Here is an 18,973-nt window from a genome sequence, read left to right on the forward strand (position 1 = left end):
TCTCTGTAATAATAAAACAGTACCTGTACTTGATCCCAACTAAGATATAATTACCCCTTATTGGGGGCAGAACAGCCCTATTGGGTTTATTTAATGGTTAAATGATTCCCTTTTCTCTGTAATAATAAAACGGTACCTTGTATTTGATCCCAACTAAGATATAATTAATCCATATTGGATGCAAAACAGTCCTATTGGGTTTAATTAATGTTTTATTGATTTTTTAGTAGACCCAAGGTATGGAGATCCAAATTACGAAAAGACCCCTTATCCGGAATACCCTTGGTCCCGAGCATTCTGGATAATGGGTCCTTTACCAGGTATGGAATCCCTTATCTGGAAATAATTTATCAAGAGGGCTCCAAATTAAGGGAAGGCCATCTCCCCTAGAATCAATTTTAAGCAAATGTTTCTAATTTTTAAAAATGATTTCCCTTTGGTCTGTTATAATAAAACACTACAGGCAGGGAATCAGTTATAAAAGAAAATGCAATCTCGAATATCACTAAATTTGCTACTAAGTTTTCGGAAGTCACATAATTTCAAAGCTCTGAACAATTGATTCAGCCATATTCAGCAGAAAAATGCAAATTTGGATTCGTAATTAAGCCAATCTTTTGTGGAGGATTCTGTATTTTGACGAATTAGAAAAATTACGGATTTGGTGCACCAGTGAATGGAAATCACCGTCTTATATTGCAACACATGGCAGCCTAATAATTTCTTTACACAGAAAGGCCTTGCTTTAAAAAGCCCACAGACACTAGCACACAGGCTAAAGGCTGCCATACACGGGCTGATTCTAGCTGCCAATATCGGTCCCTTAGACTGATTCGGCAGCTTATCGGCCCGTGTATGGGCACTACAGACAGGCCTGCCCGACCAACATCTGGCTTGAATTCAGGCAGATATCGATCGGGCAGGTTTAAAAATCAGTCGGATTAGGGACTGCATCGGCTTGGCACCCGTCGTTCTAATTCGAGGGCCAAATGACTGAATTAGCCCGATATTGCCCACCCATAAGTGACGATATCGGAAGATATCGCCAAGCGAGTGGATCTTAGTGTGTATGGCCCCCTTAATTCTGTCCCCTCATGTCATTTTCAGCTTGGTAGTAAACACTCTAAATTGCCCCACTATTTGCTTGAATGGTATTTGCCTAAATGCACATGGTGCCTTTACAAGTCAGGAAGCTACCACTCACTGCCTGCTGGACCAGGCCATTTCCATTCAATTAAGAGGGAGTGGCAATTTGACCATGCTAGAAGTAACAGGGGCAGGTAGTTACATGGTAGGCCCTGTGGAATCCCTCAATACTGGGCTGGAAGTCCAGTCCACTCAGTATTGCCATAAACATCTTTCCACTGCAATTATTCCCATATGTCCCTGTGGTGGCATTAGCCTGTGATACTTCTGTTACATGAGACAACAGATGCACGCAATGGTGCTGAATGCCTCATAAATACTCTTGTGCATTCCAGATTCAGAAAAAACAGGGGGCAACTCAGTATTCATTCATTTATGGTATGTTTTGACACATAGCAGTAATAATCATTTGCAGAAAAGAATAAACAAATGGAATCACTTGTATTAGTAGCAACAAGCACACACATTTAAGGAAAACTATACCCAAACAATGTGGGTCTCTATAAAAATATATTGCATAAACAAGCGCATATGTAAAACCCTGCTTCATCTAAATAAACCATTTTCATAAAAATATACGTTTTGGTAGTATGTGCTATTGGGTAATCCTAAATAGAAAATTGGCATTTTAAAACTTTAGGGCTGCCCCCTGAAATTATATCATTTGCGCTGCACACAAACAAACCAAGGGCACACATACATGTAGCACATCAGCCAATCAATGGGCAGAGTTCTGTTTTTTTGCTCGCACCCTACTTCCTGTTACAGTCAGAGCTACATTATTTCTGGTCATGTGATCTCTGAGGGAGCACCCAGCCCATCACAAAATGGCGGCTCAAGTAAAAACATGTCAAAGGACAATATTTACTGATATACACATTCCACTTTGTTAAGATTCTTTAATAGGCCACTTAATATGATATAAACTATCTGTTGGTTAAGTATTCACTCTGGGGGTATAGTTTTCCTTGTTTAGTTCTAGTTGTAGCGAAGATTCATACATTACATTAACATTTATTTATAAAGCGCCAACATATTCCGCAGCGCTGTACAATAAGTGGGTTTCATACATTGGATATACAGAGTAACATATAAAGCAATCAATAACCGATACAAGAGGTGAAGAGGGCCCTGCCCAAAAGAGCTTACAATCTACAAGAGAGCTTACAATCTACACAATCCAAACCCAACTACATCCTTATCTGGCTTTCTGGTTATGGGCATGGAAAGAAACATAACTAGCTGGATAAAACAGATAATTCACTGTGAGCTTTCAGGCAGGGGTTACAGTTCTAGTGATGGTCAGAATTAACAGGCAAGATTCCCATAATTCCTAAGAAGATTTGACATAATTGACCCTGAGAGTAGAGAAGAGCACTCTGCAGTCTTTAATGATACCCTGGCACCCCCTACTATAGGCTATAAAGCTGAACTGGGAGTCAAAAGCACCTCTGCACCTGTTGAAGGGTGCTGTAAAACAGTCCCTAGGACATTTTCATTTCTCTTTGAAAAGAATGACAAAACAAGAGTGAATTTAGCAACTGGTTGCATTTGTACTCCACCTGTTTCCTTGGCCCTTTGCTTGTCTCTTCGGAACAACATGTAACCTCTTTGGCAATGATATTAAAACTTTCACCAAGAAAGATATTATGGAATATGAGAAGACATCAGAGGGCAACTATACTTTCTCCTTTCTAATTTCTCATTTAGTTTTACTTGCTTCCTTAACTCAACTTGCATTTCTTAGGTTTCATTGACCTTAGGTCCTCCAGCTACCGTTCCGTGGGTCAAATCATATGCTGCCTAGAACGTGGAACCTTGTGGTTAGCGACTAGTGCTTTTCCTGGCACATCATTTTTAAATCTTCACTAGACCAGTAAAAGCTACTTGTTCGTTGTCCACTTGGAGTACATTTCTCTCTTTATTACGCAACAATTTTTCCCCTAAGCACTTAGTGGGTCTTTAAATCAGACAGATAGTGGTGAATTATAAATGTGTAGATTTATGGAATGGTCACATTTGGCAGTAAAATAAAGAAGACACAAAGAAGTTTAGAATGTTTCCGTGTATTAACATACAGGAACATAATTGCCAGCCATGAGACCAAGACTTTTATACTTCTCCCTTGGGACAGGATAAACTGATGCCTTTAGAAAACCATTTGAAAGTCATTTTTAAAATGATGCAACCATGCATGACTTTCGGATTTAAACCAGAAGACTGGTGTGGGCTTATAACAACACGTGGAGCAGCCTGTAGTTCATTTATTCTGCAAAGGGAAAATATGTGATTAATCTGCGCTATTTCATTACTCATGTGAACAACCATGAGACACATTAATGCTCTTGAAGTCAGCAGTTATGGGTTCTATAATCACACTGAACTAATGCCTGTACACTCATGATTTTAAGTGGTTTGGTGGAGAATGTATAACTAAAACTCAAAATCTCAAGCTCTAGTCATTAATTATATTTTTTCAAATATCTCGCTATTGCATATGCCGTTTGAATAGTCAAGTTATAAATCTCCTACTAATGCCACTCGCCAGGATCAGTCCCCTGACCCCTACACAGAAAGACCCAAGGTGATTGGTTGCCCATTGAAATGTCAGATACCATAAGTTTAATGCCTGCATTTCCATCTTCTGCATCAATTTACAAGCATGTATTTATGAACTTAACAACTGGCCAATAAATTCAAGACTTTGCTGTACTGTGGAAGCGCTAAACTGAATCTTAGTCTAAAGCTGGCCATACACGCAAACATCCACTAGTTTGGCGAAACAAGTGGATCTTTCACCAATATGCCCACACTGAGGTGGGAAATTTTGGCCTGATCTAATCTTTCGGCCCTTTGGCCAAAGACTGTTTCATAATTGCTGCTATGCAGGCACTTGGATCAAGGGAGAATTGATAACTGGCTGATTTTCAACCAGATAGTGGTCGGATAGGCCCATCAGGCCCATACACAGGCAGATAAGTTGCTGAATCGGTCTGTAACATTTTGGTAAGCCTCAGTGAATATGGCTTTTCAAGTCCTTTAATACACAAACAGTACAGATAACCCATAATATAGTGAATACCACACAGTAGTATGGTCACAGGGTGGGTCCTTGGTGCCACGTGTTGCAGGGTTTACTGTATGGTTCCCAGACACTAGCTGGTTGGTTGTGTATTATATCCCAGGACCTGCCTTGTGACCATAATACTGTATGGTAGTTACACCACTGCGCCAGATTGTAGCTTTTTAAGCAAGTCTGTATGTCCCCACTCAAAATTAAGAGTACAAAAGTAAAAAAAAAAAAAAAAAAAAAGGAAATAAAAAGGGTTAAATACTGTTTTATCTAAAAAAAAAAAGTGTCAAATTTAAAAAGTTAATGAAAAAAAAAACTGAAGAGACAAAAAAAAAATCACTGTCTTCATAAAACAGCCACAAGACATTTATTACAGGTTTGAACATGACTGCATGTCGTTATTTAGCAGCTATGTTTTAATTAAACTGGATGACACACAGCAACGGAGTAATTAAATGCTGACGCTAGATGGAAAGAAACAATTTATGGCTCAGAACAGGGGTAAAAGGGCCAGGTCACCATAAAAAAACAATTTTCAGTATGAAAAGAATTGATTTTTTTTTTTACTTTTAAGATTTGCAATCTTAGTTTTGCAACTCTTGGACTAGGAATTTCCAACTGCTACCTGGTTGCTATTTTAACTGGATCTTCAGAATGGAAGATCAATAGGAAAGGTCCTGAATAAAGAAAGCAATTACTAATAAGAATTACAATTAAATCCAACCCTGTGGTTGGTTGCCAGGGTCAGTGACCCTCACCAGACAACCAGATAGTAGTAGCCAATGTTACATACCCTGCATCAAGTCCAAGAGTGGAAACAAGTATAAATGCACACCCCTGATGCTAGTGCCACACGGGGCTGATTCTGGGTCTGAGTATAAATGCCCGCCAAGTATTTGCCCATCTAGAACCCCCCTAAGTGCTCATTCATACTGCAGGGGCAGTGTTCATAGTGGTCCAGTTCAAACTAGGATTAAATAAAATATCAGTATAGTATGTAGAACAGTATACTTTCACATACTATTGAGAAGGATCTTTATCTTTCCATGCTACTTACCAAGCACAGCAGCAGGACCAACACCATTTTGAGTGAAGTGTTTGTTTCCAGTAGCAAAGAAGATTCCATTTTTTCTCGCTAATTTGTAATGGAGACCTAAACAAAAAATCATAAACAACAATTAATATATGTGATTTCTGATCTAGAAATTGTAGGGGCCAGCCTCTCTGTACAAGGCGAACAAGGAGATCAGTTCAAACTTGATACTGACGTGGGGATTGTTAGTATTATTGGCAAGAGGAGCCCCTACCAAATCTAGATGATACTTCGTTAGAATAGGCAAATGTACCAGCATTTCTACAGGAACTTTAATCTAGAATGCTTGGGACCTGATGTTTATAGGATAAGAAGTTTTTCCTTAATTTGGATCACCATACCTAATCTACTAAACATTAAATAAACCCAATAAAAGTGTTTTGCCACCAATAAGAAATAGTTATATCATAATCGTGATTATGTACAAGGTACTGTTTAATTATTACAACATAGAAAATTAAACATTAAACATTTGAATTACGTGATTAAAATGTTGTCTATGGGAGATAACCTTTGCATAATGCTCAACTTTCTGGATAATGGGTTTCTGGATAATGGATCCCATACTTGTACAGAAAAGTAGTCATTTACATAGACCCTGGATGGAAAATGTAAGAGCATATATGGTAACACTTTTACACTATGGTTGCCACCTTTTTTTAGCATTAATAGCAGCGTTTGGGTTGGGGGGTCAAGGTGGGAAAATGGGAGGGGCAGAGGCTGACCTCTACTTAAAGGGGGAGTGTCATAGAGAGGGTCAGGGAAGGATCTATCAGAAGGGATGCTTCGTGATTTTTTGTGATCTTGCCTTTCATCCTGGGTTGGGCTGCACTCTGCACCATTTGAGCACAAGGTAGAGAGTGCAGGGTTGCAGGGACAGTGCATCTGCAACAGGGCAGGCAGATAATACAGGGCCTTGTTGAGTCTTGTGCCTGCACCCAATTTAGGGGATAGGTAAGGAACAGGACACCTATGTGTCTTACCATGCCCACCCCTCATGAATACAGTGTTGTCAAACAAAAGCATTGCTGTATTCATGGGGCATACGCAGGTCTCTGCACTCCGTTTCGGAGTTAGAAAAGTGGTGTAAGGAGTCTCTGGCAATCTGTGTAGTACATTTACTCATCTTGATCATAGCCCGATCTAACAAGCCCTGCCCGCCCGTCAGTTTGCCTATAAACACAGTACTACGGCTTGCACAAACATCTAACTGAGCTTTGCTATGTCCTACTGGCAGATTTCTCACACACAAAGAAAAACAGACTCGCATCTACACACAGAGATAATTGCAAGGTCAAATTTGAAAAGGCCCAGGGTTCAGGCCGCTCGGCACAGTGTCAAGCCCTGCTCTCAGAAACATTTCCCTGCTGGCTGTATCGTGGACAGGCTCGGCTTCTTAATATAACGATTACTTTCATCTCACAGCCCCAGGCTACAGCAACAACGGCCACTGACACAGAGCCAGAAGAACAGGTATTTCTTTATACATGGAGTCCTCCTCCTCCTCCTCACATAATGATCAGAGGGCATCATAAATCTGTCTACAAGATTGTAATTTCCTCTCCCAGCCCCCAAGCCTCTCTCACTCCAAGGTGGGGGGTGTTTGATAATGCTGTCTGATAATGATATATAAAACTGTAAAATAGCTTTTGGTACATTTATTACATTATTAAAAGACTAATTCATGACTTTTCTTCATTAAATATAAACCATAGTTTGCACCACACCCGTAGCATTTTCCCAGACCAGGAACATATATCACTTTCACATCTCAGCCATGGCCCTATTAAGCAAGCCTTTGATCTAAACTAAATGACGCTCTTTCCTGCTTACGCCTACTCTTTGTTCAAAGGGATTTCCCTTTAGGCCTGTCACAAAAGGTCACTAAACTTTTTAAGTATCTGCTTTGAGACAGTCCACACAGAAAACAGTTGCAGCACAGTGTCCACCTCCAGGTTGGTGTCCATTCATCGTTATGTCCTGGTGTCCACTCTCTCTCCTACACAATTGGTACATGGGAACTACTGGCCATGTAAATACACAAACCAGATGACTATTACTTCTTCCCCAAAACTCCACTTAGTAACACATATATATTTTCTACAGGAATTCAAGGGCCTATGCCTAGGTTGGTAGCTCCAGGGGAGAGGTCCACATGTGCCTATATAATCGGGTTATGAGGTAAAAATCCATTTAATTCACCCATTTCCATAATCAAGTTTATATAAAGTGTTCTCATTTAACTGCTTGAAAGGCACTGCTTGGTATCCTTGAGACAATTTATGTTTCATTACAGATTACCACAGGCAATGAGAAATGTGATGTCTTAATTTGGTAATCTGCTCTTCCCTATGCAAAAATTAGATGTTTAACAAAGATGAACATTGGGAGATGATTACCATTGTGACTTATCAAGTCTTTCACCCAACTACTGTCTTCCATCATCCATCTCCCGCCCAACTTGTATCTCCCTTTTGACATCTTCCAACCAACTGATGCCTGGAAAGCTGGCCATACATGCAGCGATATTAACGTACAAAACCTTGTTTTGTACAATATTCAGTGCGTTCATGGCGGCTCAACGAGATGGCTGATATAACAAAGGCTGCGGATATCGGTTGTTTCGTTGATCAGGCACCTTCTCATCAAAATCTACGTTATGGCTGAATCGGCAGGTGGAGGTAGAATCCCTTTTGTTTCTACCTCCATATCTGACGATTCACTCCTGAACATTGAACGATGGTCACAGGATGATAATTGCTGTGTGCATGGCCACCTTAACCCTTTGCCACCCTCCTAATGGTCAAACACAGAACTGATATCTCCCACCCAACATCTTCTACCCAACTGAAGCCTCCCACCCAACTCATGAGCAATATTGCTGTTAACGTTAAGCTTATGCTTTTAAACACAGTCCACTTAAAGTCAAAATTCTTCCCAGATCTTGGAATTGCACATCTAATTACCCCTTGGAAACTTTTCTGATTAAAGTCTATTTACTCAAGAAACCATGGTACTTATAAAGCCAAATATACATACCAAAATCAAACTGGAAAAAGTTTACGCAAATACATTTATAGCCTGGAGTCTAATACAGCCTGAATCAGGGTTCCCATCTGTACAGGTAATTGTAACATTAATTAATAACTGTGTACTTCCATGGCCCAGCTAGTTCTAGCTTGTTTTCTTCAACTTACATTCATTAATAGAACATTCCCAACAAAGAGACTGTGAGAGCTCAGTAAACAACAAGTAACATGCCGCATAGCCCTCCGTTATTCCAGGGGATCGATGAGGTTGGAAAAAAAGGTTGTATTTTAAAAAATCCCCTTCCTTTGTAATGTCCTTTTTGATAATAAAACTGCAAATATTTTGAATGCCAAAAAACATTTATATTTGAGACAACTATGAGGAAGTTAAATGTTAATTCTAGATAATGCACAAAAGCTATAAATCACCTGCGAAATGTAACCTTATAAACTGCGATTAATATCGGTGCTTATTGATCTCACATGACTGAAATCTCGCACTTAAAAATACAAGCAAATTAGAAGGCAGTGACCTCCTGCCTTAGTATGAATCATATGGATCTCATTGGTGACTTTATTGTCCTTATTTCACATATTGGTGTTATTGGGTATTTCATAAAAGGTGTCTGGTTGCCATGGGTAACTGCACTGGTGCAAAGTTCCATTTATGCTTTGTAAATTTTTTCTGTACGGAATGTTACATGGCATTCGTAAAACAATTACTGAAGATTTCACCAAGCTGGAGTAGGAATCAAGGATTTATACAAGAACATGGCAGTATAATCCCACTAATTAGTGCAATCATGCAAGCCAGAGAAAGACAGGTTAGATTGTAAAGCTACTTTAAACTAAGCAGATATTTATTAATACTCTAATAAAAGTGTTTGTTATCTTGCTGTAGCCAGGTAGGCACTGGCAGTGCAAGCGGAATGCCACACAATGCAGTGTCTCTCAAAGTATAAGGCCTGCATGCAAATGTAGTGAGGCCCAAGGGGGCTACTTGATACATGGTACTGTAGTAGCTGCTACTTCTTTATAAGAGTGCTCATATCTTCTATTTAAACAGGCAGATTCACTGGTTTGGTGAGATTTCCAAATGAACACATTTGTCCAATTGGACTAAACTCCTTGTTTGGCCCCCAGGCCAACGGGCGAATCACATAGTGAGTGCACGCAGACTAACCAGGAGAGGCCCACATCCACAGTTGTATGGAATCTTCTTCTGAACGTTCCAAACTTCCAATTCCATCTCCTATCTCTACCTATGCTATCAGAGAACTGCTACTTTGAATGTTAATATGGGGGTACCCACCCATTATCCCTAGCTAAGATATTTACTGTACAATACTAGCACTCAGCTTATCACATACAGGTTGAAAGTGAACAATTTCTTACACATTGCAGTCCAATGTACCATGCTACCATTGGACCCCTTGCTGGACCACATTTGACTTGAGGCCTCCAGCTGGAAAGCACTAATTTTTAACATTTAATAGAATGTTTAATCCATTAAACATTGGTAGGATCATCTCCAGAAAGATGTTGCATACTGCTGTATTGCACAAAACAATTGGATTCATTACACAATCACAACAATACTCTTTTATTCCTTGGATAAAGTTCTGAGAAGCACAATGTATTAAATACTAGCCATATGATCAAAGACTGTGTGGTTTCTGAAAGCATATCCAATTGCAAAAGAAATGCAATTCTGTATTTATTTACAGCATATATGCCATGATAAGAACAATGAAACTGTCTCAAATAGACAGACATAACAATGCTGGCATGGAAGGTAGACAAGGAGAACTTTATGGTCGGTCTATTTACCCCTATCCCCCTCCCCTTAAAATTAGGAGCTCAAATTAGAAGTGAAAATGGTACTAACCACATTCGATTTAAAAACCACTCAAACTAGCTGCCAAGTACTGGCTAATACACAAAGCGCATAAACCCCTGCTGCTGGTAACAATATCTTAGATTATTTTCTGTTTGTATCACAGATACAATTCAAGCCAAAAGATGAATCATTTGTATTAGACCAACAGACAAAATGAAATAAACACCCACCTATTCCGAATATTCTATTTTATGTTAAGCATATATGTCATATAAAAGAAAAAATAAAAAGAAATACATATACTAGATACAGATATATAAATGTAAAGGATTTAATGTCTATTTAGATATAGAGACTTAACGGCCCACCACTGAAGAAGCTGCTCGGATGAGTAGTGAAACGTCTTCAATGATTACCAAACAAGTCCAGTTGCTTTAAATTTATTTATACTAGATATACCATGACCTGGATGAATGAAAATCTTCATAGACAACCAATCAGCTGATTATTTTTAAACCACAGATAATAACATGCTACCTACTTATTGGTTGCTGTAGGATTGCAGCAAACTGTGTATGTGTTATTTCATTACTTCATTCACGTCAGTTTTTTATTTTGACAGGTAAGTGAACATAATGGCAGAGACTTTACTTTAGCGGCATAACAACTGCTATAATGATACATGGAATAGCCGCTACTGTATTGCCGTTTATTGTAATGATCCTAAAGCCTAAAGGGACTAATGCAGCTGTTTCTTATAATGTTACACCTAACAGCAAGTACTAGCCATTCCCTATAATGATACCCTGTACTTAACAGCTGTTGTTAAATTACCCACAATGTTCTGTACATTTCAGCAGATTGCCCCCAGCTCTCTTTTAATGAACTGAGACTGAAACCATCCATCAGCTGTCAGGGACACATCTCAGCAAGAAGAGTCCCATTTAGCACAGTAATACTCTCCAAACAAAGATAACAGATACCAATGGAAATCCAAAGAAATATACACCGATATTAGTATATAGCATGATATATAAGAAAGCAAAGAGTTAGGTTGCGCCAGACTTTACTTTCTGGACTGGTTGCATGCAAGTCAGGATCCTCCCCATTGCTTCTCTCCCCCCCCCAGTCTGCCCCAAGCAACTGCCCCAGTCAAATGCTGCTGCCTACCCATGTAATTTATATAGTCATGCTGGCCCTGCCCCTTCAGTGACATCAAAGATGGGCGAGTCTGACACTGGTATATAAGCAGCTGCAACGTATTGTGTCAGAATGTATGAAGGTGGGTTAGGCTTACATCACCAATATTACGACCCTCGGTGAATCCAATCACTATTAAAAGAAGCACTGATTCCGAGAAAAATAATAGGGATTCAGTTTAATGGGGGTGACTAACATATCGTTAGGGTTTTCTTGTTCTTTAAAGAAAAACAGCTTAAAAAGACTTTGCCTCACCTCTTCAGGCCGCTGGCCCATTTAATGCAAAAATGTCCTTCAAAGAGAATGCATCCACCCTTCCGATATTTAATTACAGATTAATATTTTAAATCACAGCAAGATGATCCATGTATTGCTGTTGCATTAATTAAGATTAGAGTATCTCCCTTGAGAGTTAGGGCTGTGGCACACGCTGAGATTAGTTTCCCGCGACAAATCTCCCCGATATGACATCCCATCGGCGAGAATGTAAATCGCCCGTGGGATGGCAAATTGCCGGCGCAGCGTATGCTATGCCATTCTCGCCAGTGGGATGGCATATCGGGGAGATTAGTCGTCTGCGACAAGGGAGATTTGTCGTGGGCGACTAATCTTGGCATGTGCCACAGCCCTTAGGGTGCCCGCGACAAATCTCCCTTGTCACAGGCGACTAATCTCCCCGAACTACCATCCCACCGGCGAACATGTAAGTCGCTGGTGGGATGGTACACGCTGCGCAGGCGATTTTGGCAAATCCCGACTTACATGTTCGCTGGTGGGATGGCAACTGATGGCAACTCGGGGAGATTAGTCGCCCGCGAACAGGGAGATTTGTCGCGGGCGACTAATCTCCCCATGTGCCAGAGCCCTTAGGGTGAAGACACGCGGAGCTAATTGTTGTGGCTACTAAAAAAGACAATGCTGATTATTTACTGATAATTGTCTCTACGTGTGTTTTAGCAGAGGCAATTCTCAGTATTGTCTATGGCAGGGTATTTTCTGTAGTTTAGTAGTCTTGAAAAAGTAGCTGCTACTAGTAGCCCAGTGTGTCTTAGGGCTGTGACACACGGGGAGATTGGTCACGCTGCTCCCCAAAATGCCATCCCACCGGCTAGAATGTAAAACGCCGGTGGGATGGCATACGCAGCAGCACAATTTGCCGAAGTTGCCTCTCAAAGCAACTTCGGCAAATCATGCCGCCGTGTAAGCCATCCCACCAGCGATTTACATTCTAGCCGGTGGGATGGCATTTCGGGGAGATTAGTCACCCGCGACTAATCTCCCCGTGTGTCACAGCCCTTATAGTTTTAGCAAAGGTTTGCATCCCCTATAACATATAGCACACGCACACAGAGATTATATTGTCATTTTCTCTTTTCTTTTGAAGGCAGTTACTATCACTGTGCCTTACACAACAAAAAGCTGGATCTATGTTACATAATAACCAACAGGGTGTGTAGAAAGAAAGCACAGCAAGATCTCTTTGGAGGATTCCTATACGATATAAGACCAGGTCATGCATTTATCCTGCAGCGTACTGTGTTCAAAAAGGTCTTTTCCATCAACAGAATGTAATATAGATAACATCAGCCAGAGTCAGATTCCTTAACCTGTGGCATGTGAAACACCGGAGACACGGAACGTCAGCTTTTCAGTAATTAAAAATAGTTTTGCTCTGCCGGGTTCAGGTACAACATGGCACACCATTCTACTGTACAGCGCTGCGTACATAAGTAGCGCTTTATAAATAAAGTTATACATACATACATACACCAGGGTCACAGTTAGTTGGAGGGGCACTGACAATGCAGGTGGGCACTAGAACTCTCACTTGTACAATTTCTCAAAAGTGGTTAATGGTAACCACTTTAATCCCAGATCAACCTCCTTTTTGCCCTATATTTAAACCAGACTACAGAAATATTATCATCTTGAATATGGAATATCAGAGCATTTACCCCAAATCTGCCCCATTTTATCTGCTGAAGGCAAGCAGTTGTAACACCCCCTACTGCTTCAGCATTTTTCTTAGAAAGATTATATATACAAAGCTAGACAGATAGATGATAAATAGATAGATAGATAGATAGATATAAATGTAGTTCTTTGATATGTGGCAGACTGGCATTAATCCAAGAAATGGGTGGAGGAAAGGATGAGGACACTGCCAAATTTAAAAACACTGCACCATAAGAAAGATAAAAGTTTAAGATGGGTGTTGCCCAGGAGGCAAAATATATCTGGCAGTATATAAGGCTAAATGATATGTAAGCCAGATGAACCTTACAGACCTGCCAGCTTTTTGGCCAGAGGAACCTATACCATATAGGTTTTTGAGCGGAAGAACCTAGACCTTACAGACCAGACAGGTTGTTGACCAGAAGAACCTAGACCTTACAGTCCTGGCAGGTTTTTGTTCAGACAAACCTAGACCTTCCAGACCTGGTGGGTTTTTGGCCAGACCAGAAAAACCTTGACCTTACAGACCTGACTGGTTTATGGCCAGAATAACCTAGACCTTACAGACCTGACAGGTTTTTAAACAGAAGAACCTAGAACTTACAGATGTGGGGTCTAATTTTAGTGAAGCTATCCCATCAGAATCAACTTCTTCAATTGGTTTTCCTCAATGCTCCTGCTGTGTGATGCAAAACATATCAATAAAATGTTTGTTATGCACCTTGGGCATCTGTATGCCTTCCAATGAATGGCAAGTGCTTATTCATTTCATTTGGCCGATACAGGAGCAGAGAGTGATGTTAAGAATAAACACCATGGGGTCACTCCTCCACAAGGGTACGAATCCAAGAGTTTTGGGGACCACTTCACTCAGCTCAGAATTAAAAGGAACAGTTAGAACCTCAGCACAGTATAATGTAATATCAGTAATATACCATTCACTGTGAGTGTTACAAAGCATGTGCAAATCAAAAGGCAACTCTGATGGAGGGGCCAAAGATTCAACGTCCTTGGCCAATAAAGGAGTACATTAGTCCATCTACCTCCTTCACTTAGGTCAAACCCCACAACAGACCAGCTGGCCATCACCTTTCTTCCTTTCACCTATCCTTCCTTCTTTTTATTTAAGGATATATTCAAAAAGAGCCCAACTGGCTACCATCACCTTCATGACTACGAGTACTTTCACCCAAATATAGCTCACAGAAAACCTTCTACATGACCACCCACCTGAAACTAAAGGAAACCAAGATGCACAAACACATTTAAAGGGGTGGTTCACAAGTTAATTTTTAGTAGGTTATACAATGTTCTATTCGTAGCAACTTTGTAGTTGGTCTTTATGATGTATTCGTTATAGTTTTTGCCATCTTCTTCTACCTCACTGACCCTGGGGGCCTAGAATTTTTTTGTTATTGTTATTTTTTAATACTTACATTTCTATTTAGTGCCCCTTCTATACTTATTCCAGTCTCTCACTCAAACATCTGCCTGGTTGATAAGGAAAATAAGACCCTAGCAACCAGATAGCTGCTAAAATACCAAACTGGAGAGCTTCTGAACAAATAGCTAAATAACTAGAATTATAATTGTAATATAACAATTATAATTGTTTATAACTAGAATTATAAACAATATCAGCTGTTTTTTTTTTATAAAATGTTGTACAATATTCAGTATAAAATGATAGTGAGTGGCCACAAGCTGATCCTCTAATAGAAATCAGAAATGTTCGAATAAAGCAGATAATAATAAAAGTCTCTTCACCTTCTGATAAAAAAATAACCTCTCTCTCTGAGGCACTTCAGACAAGGAGAACACTTGATTAATCAAAACCAAGTGACTGTTCCAAAAAGAGCGAAGTGCCAGTAATGCACGCACACATAGATGGGTTAAAGCAAGGGATGCAATGGAGCTTCCTGTCTCCCCCATCAGCCCAATTCACTAGGACAGAAGTGCCCAGCGGGGAACGGCTTCCTCACAATGGGACCTATCATACCATAAAGCAGAAGGCTAAAGACTGACGCTCTCCTGCTGTTGTTGAGACACAACTCCCAGCATACCCCAAAGCCAGGATGAATGATATATTGTGTGAGATGAACAAATCCACATTTCTGGGATACGAGCGCGGTGCTCTGGAGACAGGAGAGTGCACTCTTCCTTTGGGCAAGGGTACTTAGCTTACGGGTCAGCGGGACCCACCTCAATACACTGCATTCCCCCCTTTGGCAAAGGAGATTTGGTGCCATTTCTTCTGCAAAGGGCACAGGCCCAAGATAAAAAGTTAGTGATTTAATACACTTGGAGTGCCTAGCATATCAGCACCCCCCAAGTATATAAACCTTTCTGTTAATGAAGCACTTTAAGATATGCCTGCTACTGGTTATACAAATATGGGATCTGTTCTGTGCATCCGGGATGCTTGGGACCTGGGGTTTTCCAAAGACAGGGTTACAAAAAAATTGCAAAATATAATAAATAGCCAGGATGGTTTTGCCTTCAGTACAGATTTATGCAGCTGAGTTACCATCAAGCGCAAGGGGAATGGCAAGGCTGTACTTAGGAGCTGTCTGGAAAATGGGTTTTTGGATAACAGATCTTGTGTACCTGGAAAATAATGAAAACAATACACACTTGACTGCTGCACGGTGATACATGGATTTCCAGACATGTGGGAGCTGTAGTTCAGCAATGGCTGCGGGATGGATCCAGCGTATCTATGGCACATACCTCTGTTATCCAAAAAGCTCCGAAATACAGGAATACCATTTCCTACGGAATCCTGTATAAGCAAATAATGCTTGTTTTCCTTTTTCTCTTGCATTCATCCTTTTTTATGCATACATACTGGTACTGGTGGCAGAACGATCCACTGTTTTTTATGAGCCCTAATAAATGGGGCTCCTCATTACAGTAAGAACCCCTTATCTGGAAAACCCACACATCCCAAGCATTCCAGATAACAGATCCCACAGCTGTATTCCTTACTCACCCAGGCAGATAAGAGCCCCGATTCTAACATATCAGATGCTATATTTACATAATCCAATGGACAGGTTGCAAGTGATACATAGCATCGATTACATCGCACAGATCTGCTTTGCAAATACCTTCCGTATCTGACGAGAGATCTTTTCCCGAAGCTTTAGGCATTCATCCAGCACACATCCACCGGTCCAACTGCAGAGCCCGGGCCGCCCACCTGCTCCAGCCCCCCTTCAAGTATAGTCAGAGACACAGCCTCCCTGCACCCATCAGCTCCTGCTGCACCCGGAGCACTGAGCTAGCAGCAAGAGCAGCACGACAAGTCCGAGGATCTCCCGTCTCCTAGGCGATAAGTCCCGCCCCACCAGTTTAGGCTTCCACCCAGCACCAGGGGAGGAGGAGGGAAAGCAGCTGCTGCCAGATTATGGGCGTGGCTTTAGGTCACATGGAGGAATAAAAGCCTATCAGCGAAGTAAACGTCCGGCACCAAACGCTGTAGAGTTGTGCCCTGGGGCTTGGGTGACAGAGGGATAATACCAAAGTATTAAACTTGACAAAATGGGGACATTTACTGTTAATATTGAGGCACAGGTTATGAGGTGAAAATTGTCAGCAGCTTTCGTAATAGGAAAAGAAAATATTATAGGGGGGAAAATGGCATTTTTGCTATCATTACAGGGATGTTACTTGAAATGTTAGTAAAGCCTCCCCCAGGTTATAAAGTGGTTACTGCTGCTTTAAATGGGTAATGGAATGCCAACCCAGGGCTTTTATATATTGGGGGCATGTTGCCTGTGCCCCAGCAGTGCCCATTACACCCCTATGGCCCCATCACACTCAGTGCTGCCTGTTCTGTGAGGAAATTCAGATTTGACTTTACATTACATTAACATTTATTTATAAAGCGCCAACATATTCCGCAGCGCTGTACAATATGTGGGTTACATACATTGGACATACAGAGTAACATATAAAGCAATCAGTAACCGATACAAGAGGTGAAGAGAGCCCTGCCCAAAAGAGCTTACAGTCTACTGACAGATTTAGGGGGTTAAATGTAATTCTGGTGCAAATTACAGAGAATGGGTGACATTGTATAGTGGGTAACCAGGTAAAGGGGGGCATTGTTCATTTCTATAACAGACAAGAACCATAGAGGAGTTGTAGGGACCCATAGGGTTAAGCTCCGTATGCCTTTATCCCATACTTCTTCACACATTGTTATTGGGTAATAGCCCCTGTACTTAAGTTACAGTTCTAACACTATGCCCAATAGGTGTATAGGTGCTTTACCTACCCAACCTCTTGATGAGAAGGGATTACTAGGTAAGTATCATATTCCACCTATTGATATCGATTTGTACTTCTGTATGCTGGTCTACCTCAACTCTTGTGTGCGTATATTATATAACCCCGAAGGTATATCTTGTCTTGGACAATAAAGCTTCATCTAGTTAATCTGCAAGAGCTCCTGGCGTCCTATTCCTTTAATCTATTGCACAACACCAGTGTGAGTTGTAGTTCAACTACATCATTAGAGCCCTATACTTATCTCCCACTTAGCGGAGGCCCATCCTGGGAAAGGGGGTTACATGTAACACATGCTCTAAGTCCAACTAGCCTGGTATATTCCCCTTATTACAGCCAAACAAGTGTTACAGATTGATTTGGAGTTCCATTAAAGGTATAAACATTTGTTTTTAACCCAAATTCAAATCATTTATCAAATCAAATTATGTATCTCCTTTTATCATCTGTAAGAGCAATGCCATATTACCATTACAGGGGTAGTTCACCCTAAAATGATTAGAGTGATGTAGTCAAGTAGTTCCCAAGCTGTCAGCTGATGAAGGTTTGGGGAAAATGTGTATTCCCTCTCCTAGATATACCTGGAAGCCCAAGCTGACAGTCAAATAGGGTGAGATTTGGGGTAAACATTTATTGTCTTGAGATTAGTCGCCCCGAGACAAATCTTCATTGCCGCGGGCGACTAATCTCCCCGCAATGCGGGATGGCATTCGCGTCACTACGATTTCTCAAAGTTGCCTTGAGACGAAACTTTGGCTGACTTCTGTAAATCGTAGCGATGTGTATGCCATCACACCAACGATTTACATTCTTGCCGGTGGGATGCCATGGTGGGGAGATTAGTTGCCCGCAGCAACTAAGATTTGTCGTGCATGGCGACTAATCTCCCCGTCTGTCACTGTCTAAGGGTGAAGACACACTGAGCTACTAGTAGCAGCTACATTTTCACAGCTACTAAAGCCATAGGCAATACAGAAAATTGTCTCTACTAAAACACATAGAGCCAATTATGAGTAGATGATCTGCATTGTCTATTTTAGTCGCTACGACAAGTAGCTCCGTGTGTCTTTACCCTTATGTCCCATGGAGCTATTTAGTTGCTTGCAATAGATCTCTGCTACCGTGGGTGATTAATCGCTCAAAATTGCCTTTCCACCAGCAACAAAAGCAGTCGCCGGTGGAAAGGCATACGCATCACTTTGGCTTTCCAAAGCTGGACAAAGTTTTCTCCTGCAGACAACTTTGTGCGACTTTGGAAAACAGAAGCGATGCATAGGCCTTCCCACTGGCAATTCCCTTTGTTGTCAGTGGAAAGGCATTTCAGAGAGATTAGTCAGTAGCCC

The 18,973-nt window shown here is 40.9% G+C and overlaps 1 protein-coding gene across 1 annotated transcript in view; it reads right to left on the reverse strand.

Annotated features, from left to right (window-relative positions):
* The window catches only part of tnfrsf19 (tumor necrosis factor receptor superfamily member 19), a 52,642-nt gene extending 35,972 nt beyond the window's left edge, over positions 1-16,670 (reverse strand). The window contains exons 1-2 of the mRNA XM_004912063.4: positions 16,448-16,670; positions 5,277-5,372 (exon numbers count right to left, since the gene is read on the reverse strand). Coding sequence (XP_004912120.2) covers positions 5,277-5,345 — 69 coding nt within the window. The 5' untranslated portion in view covers positions 5,346-5,372; positions 16,448-16,670. The remainder of the gene's footprint in view (positions 1-5,276; positions 5,373-16,447) is intronic.
* Positions 16,671-18,973: the final 2,303 nt, after the last annotated feature.

Source organism: Xenopus tropicalis, chromosome 2 (assembly GCF_000004195.4).
Source record: "Xenopus tropicalis strain Nigerian chromosome 2, UCB_Xtro_10.0, whole genome shotgun sequence".
In the NCBI taxonomy this organism is placed as follows: Eukaryota; Metazoa; Chordata; class Amphibia; order Anura; family Pipidae; genus Xenopus; species Xenopus tropicalis.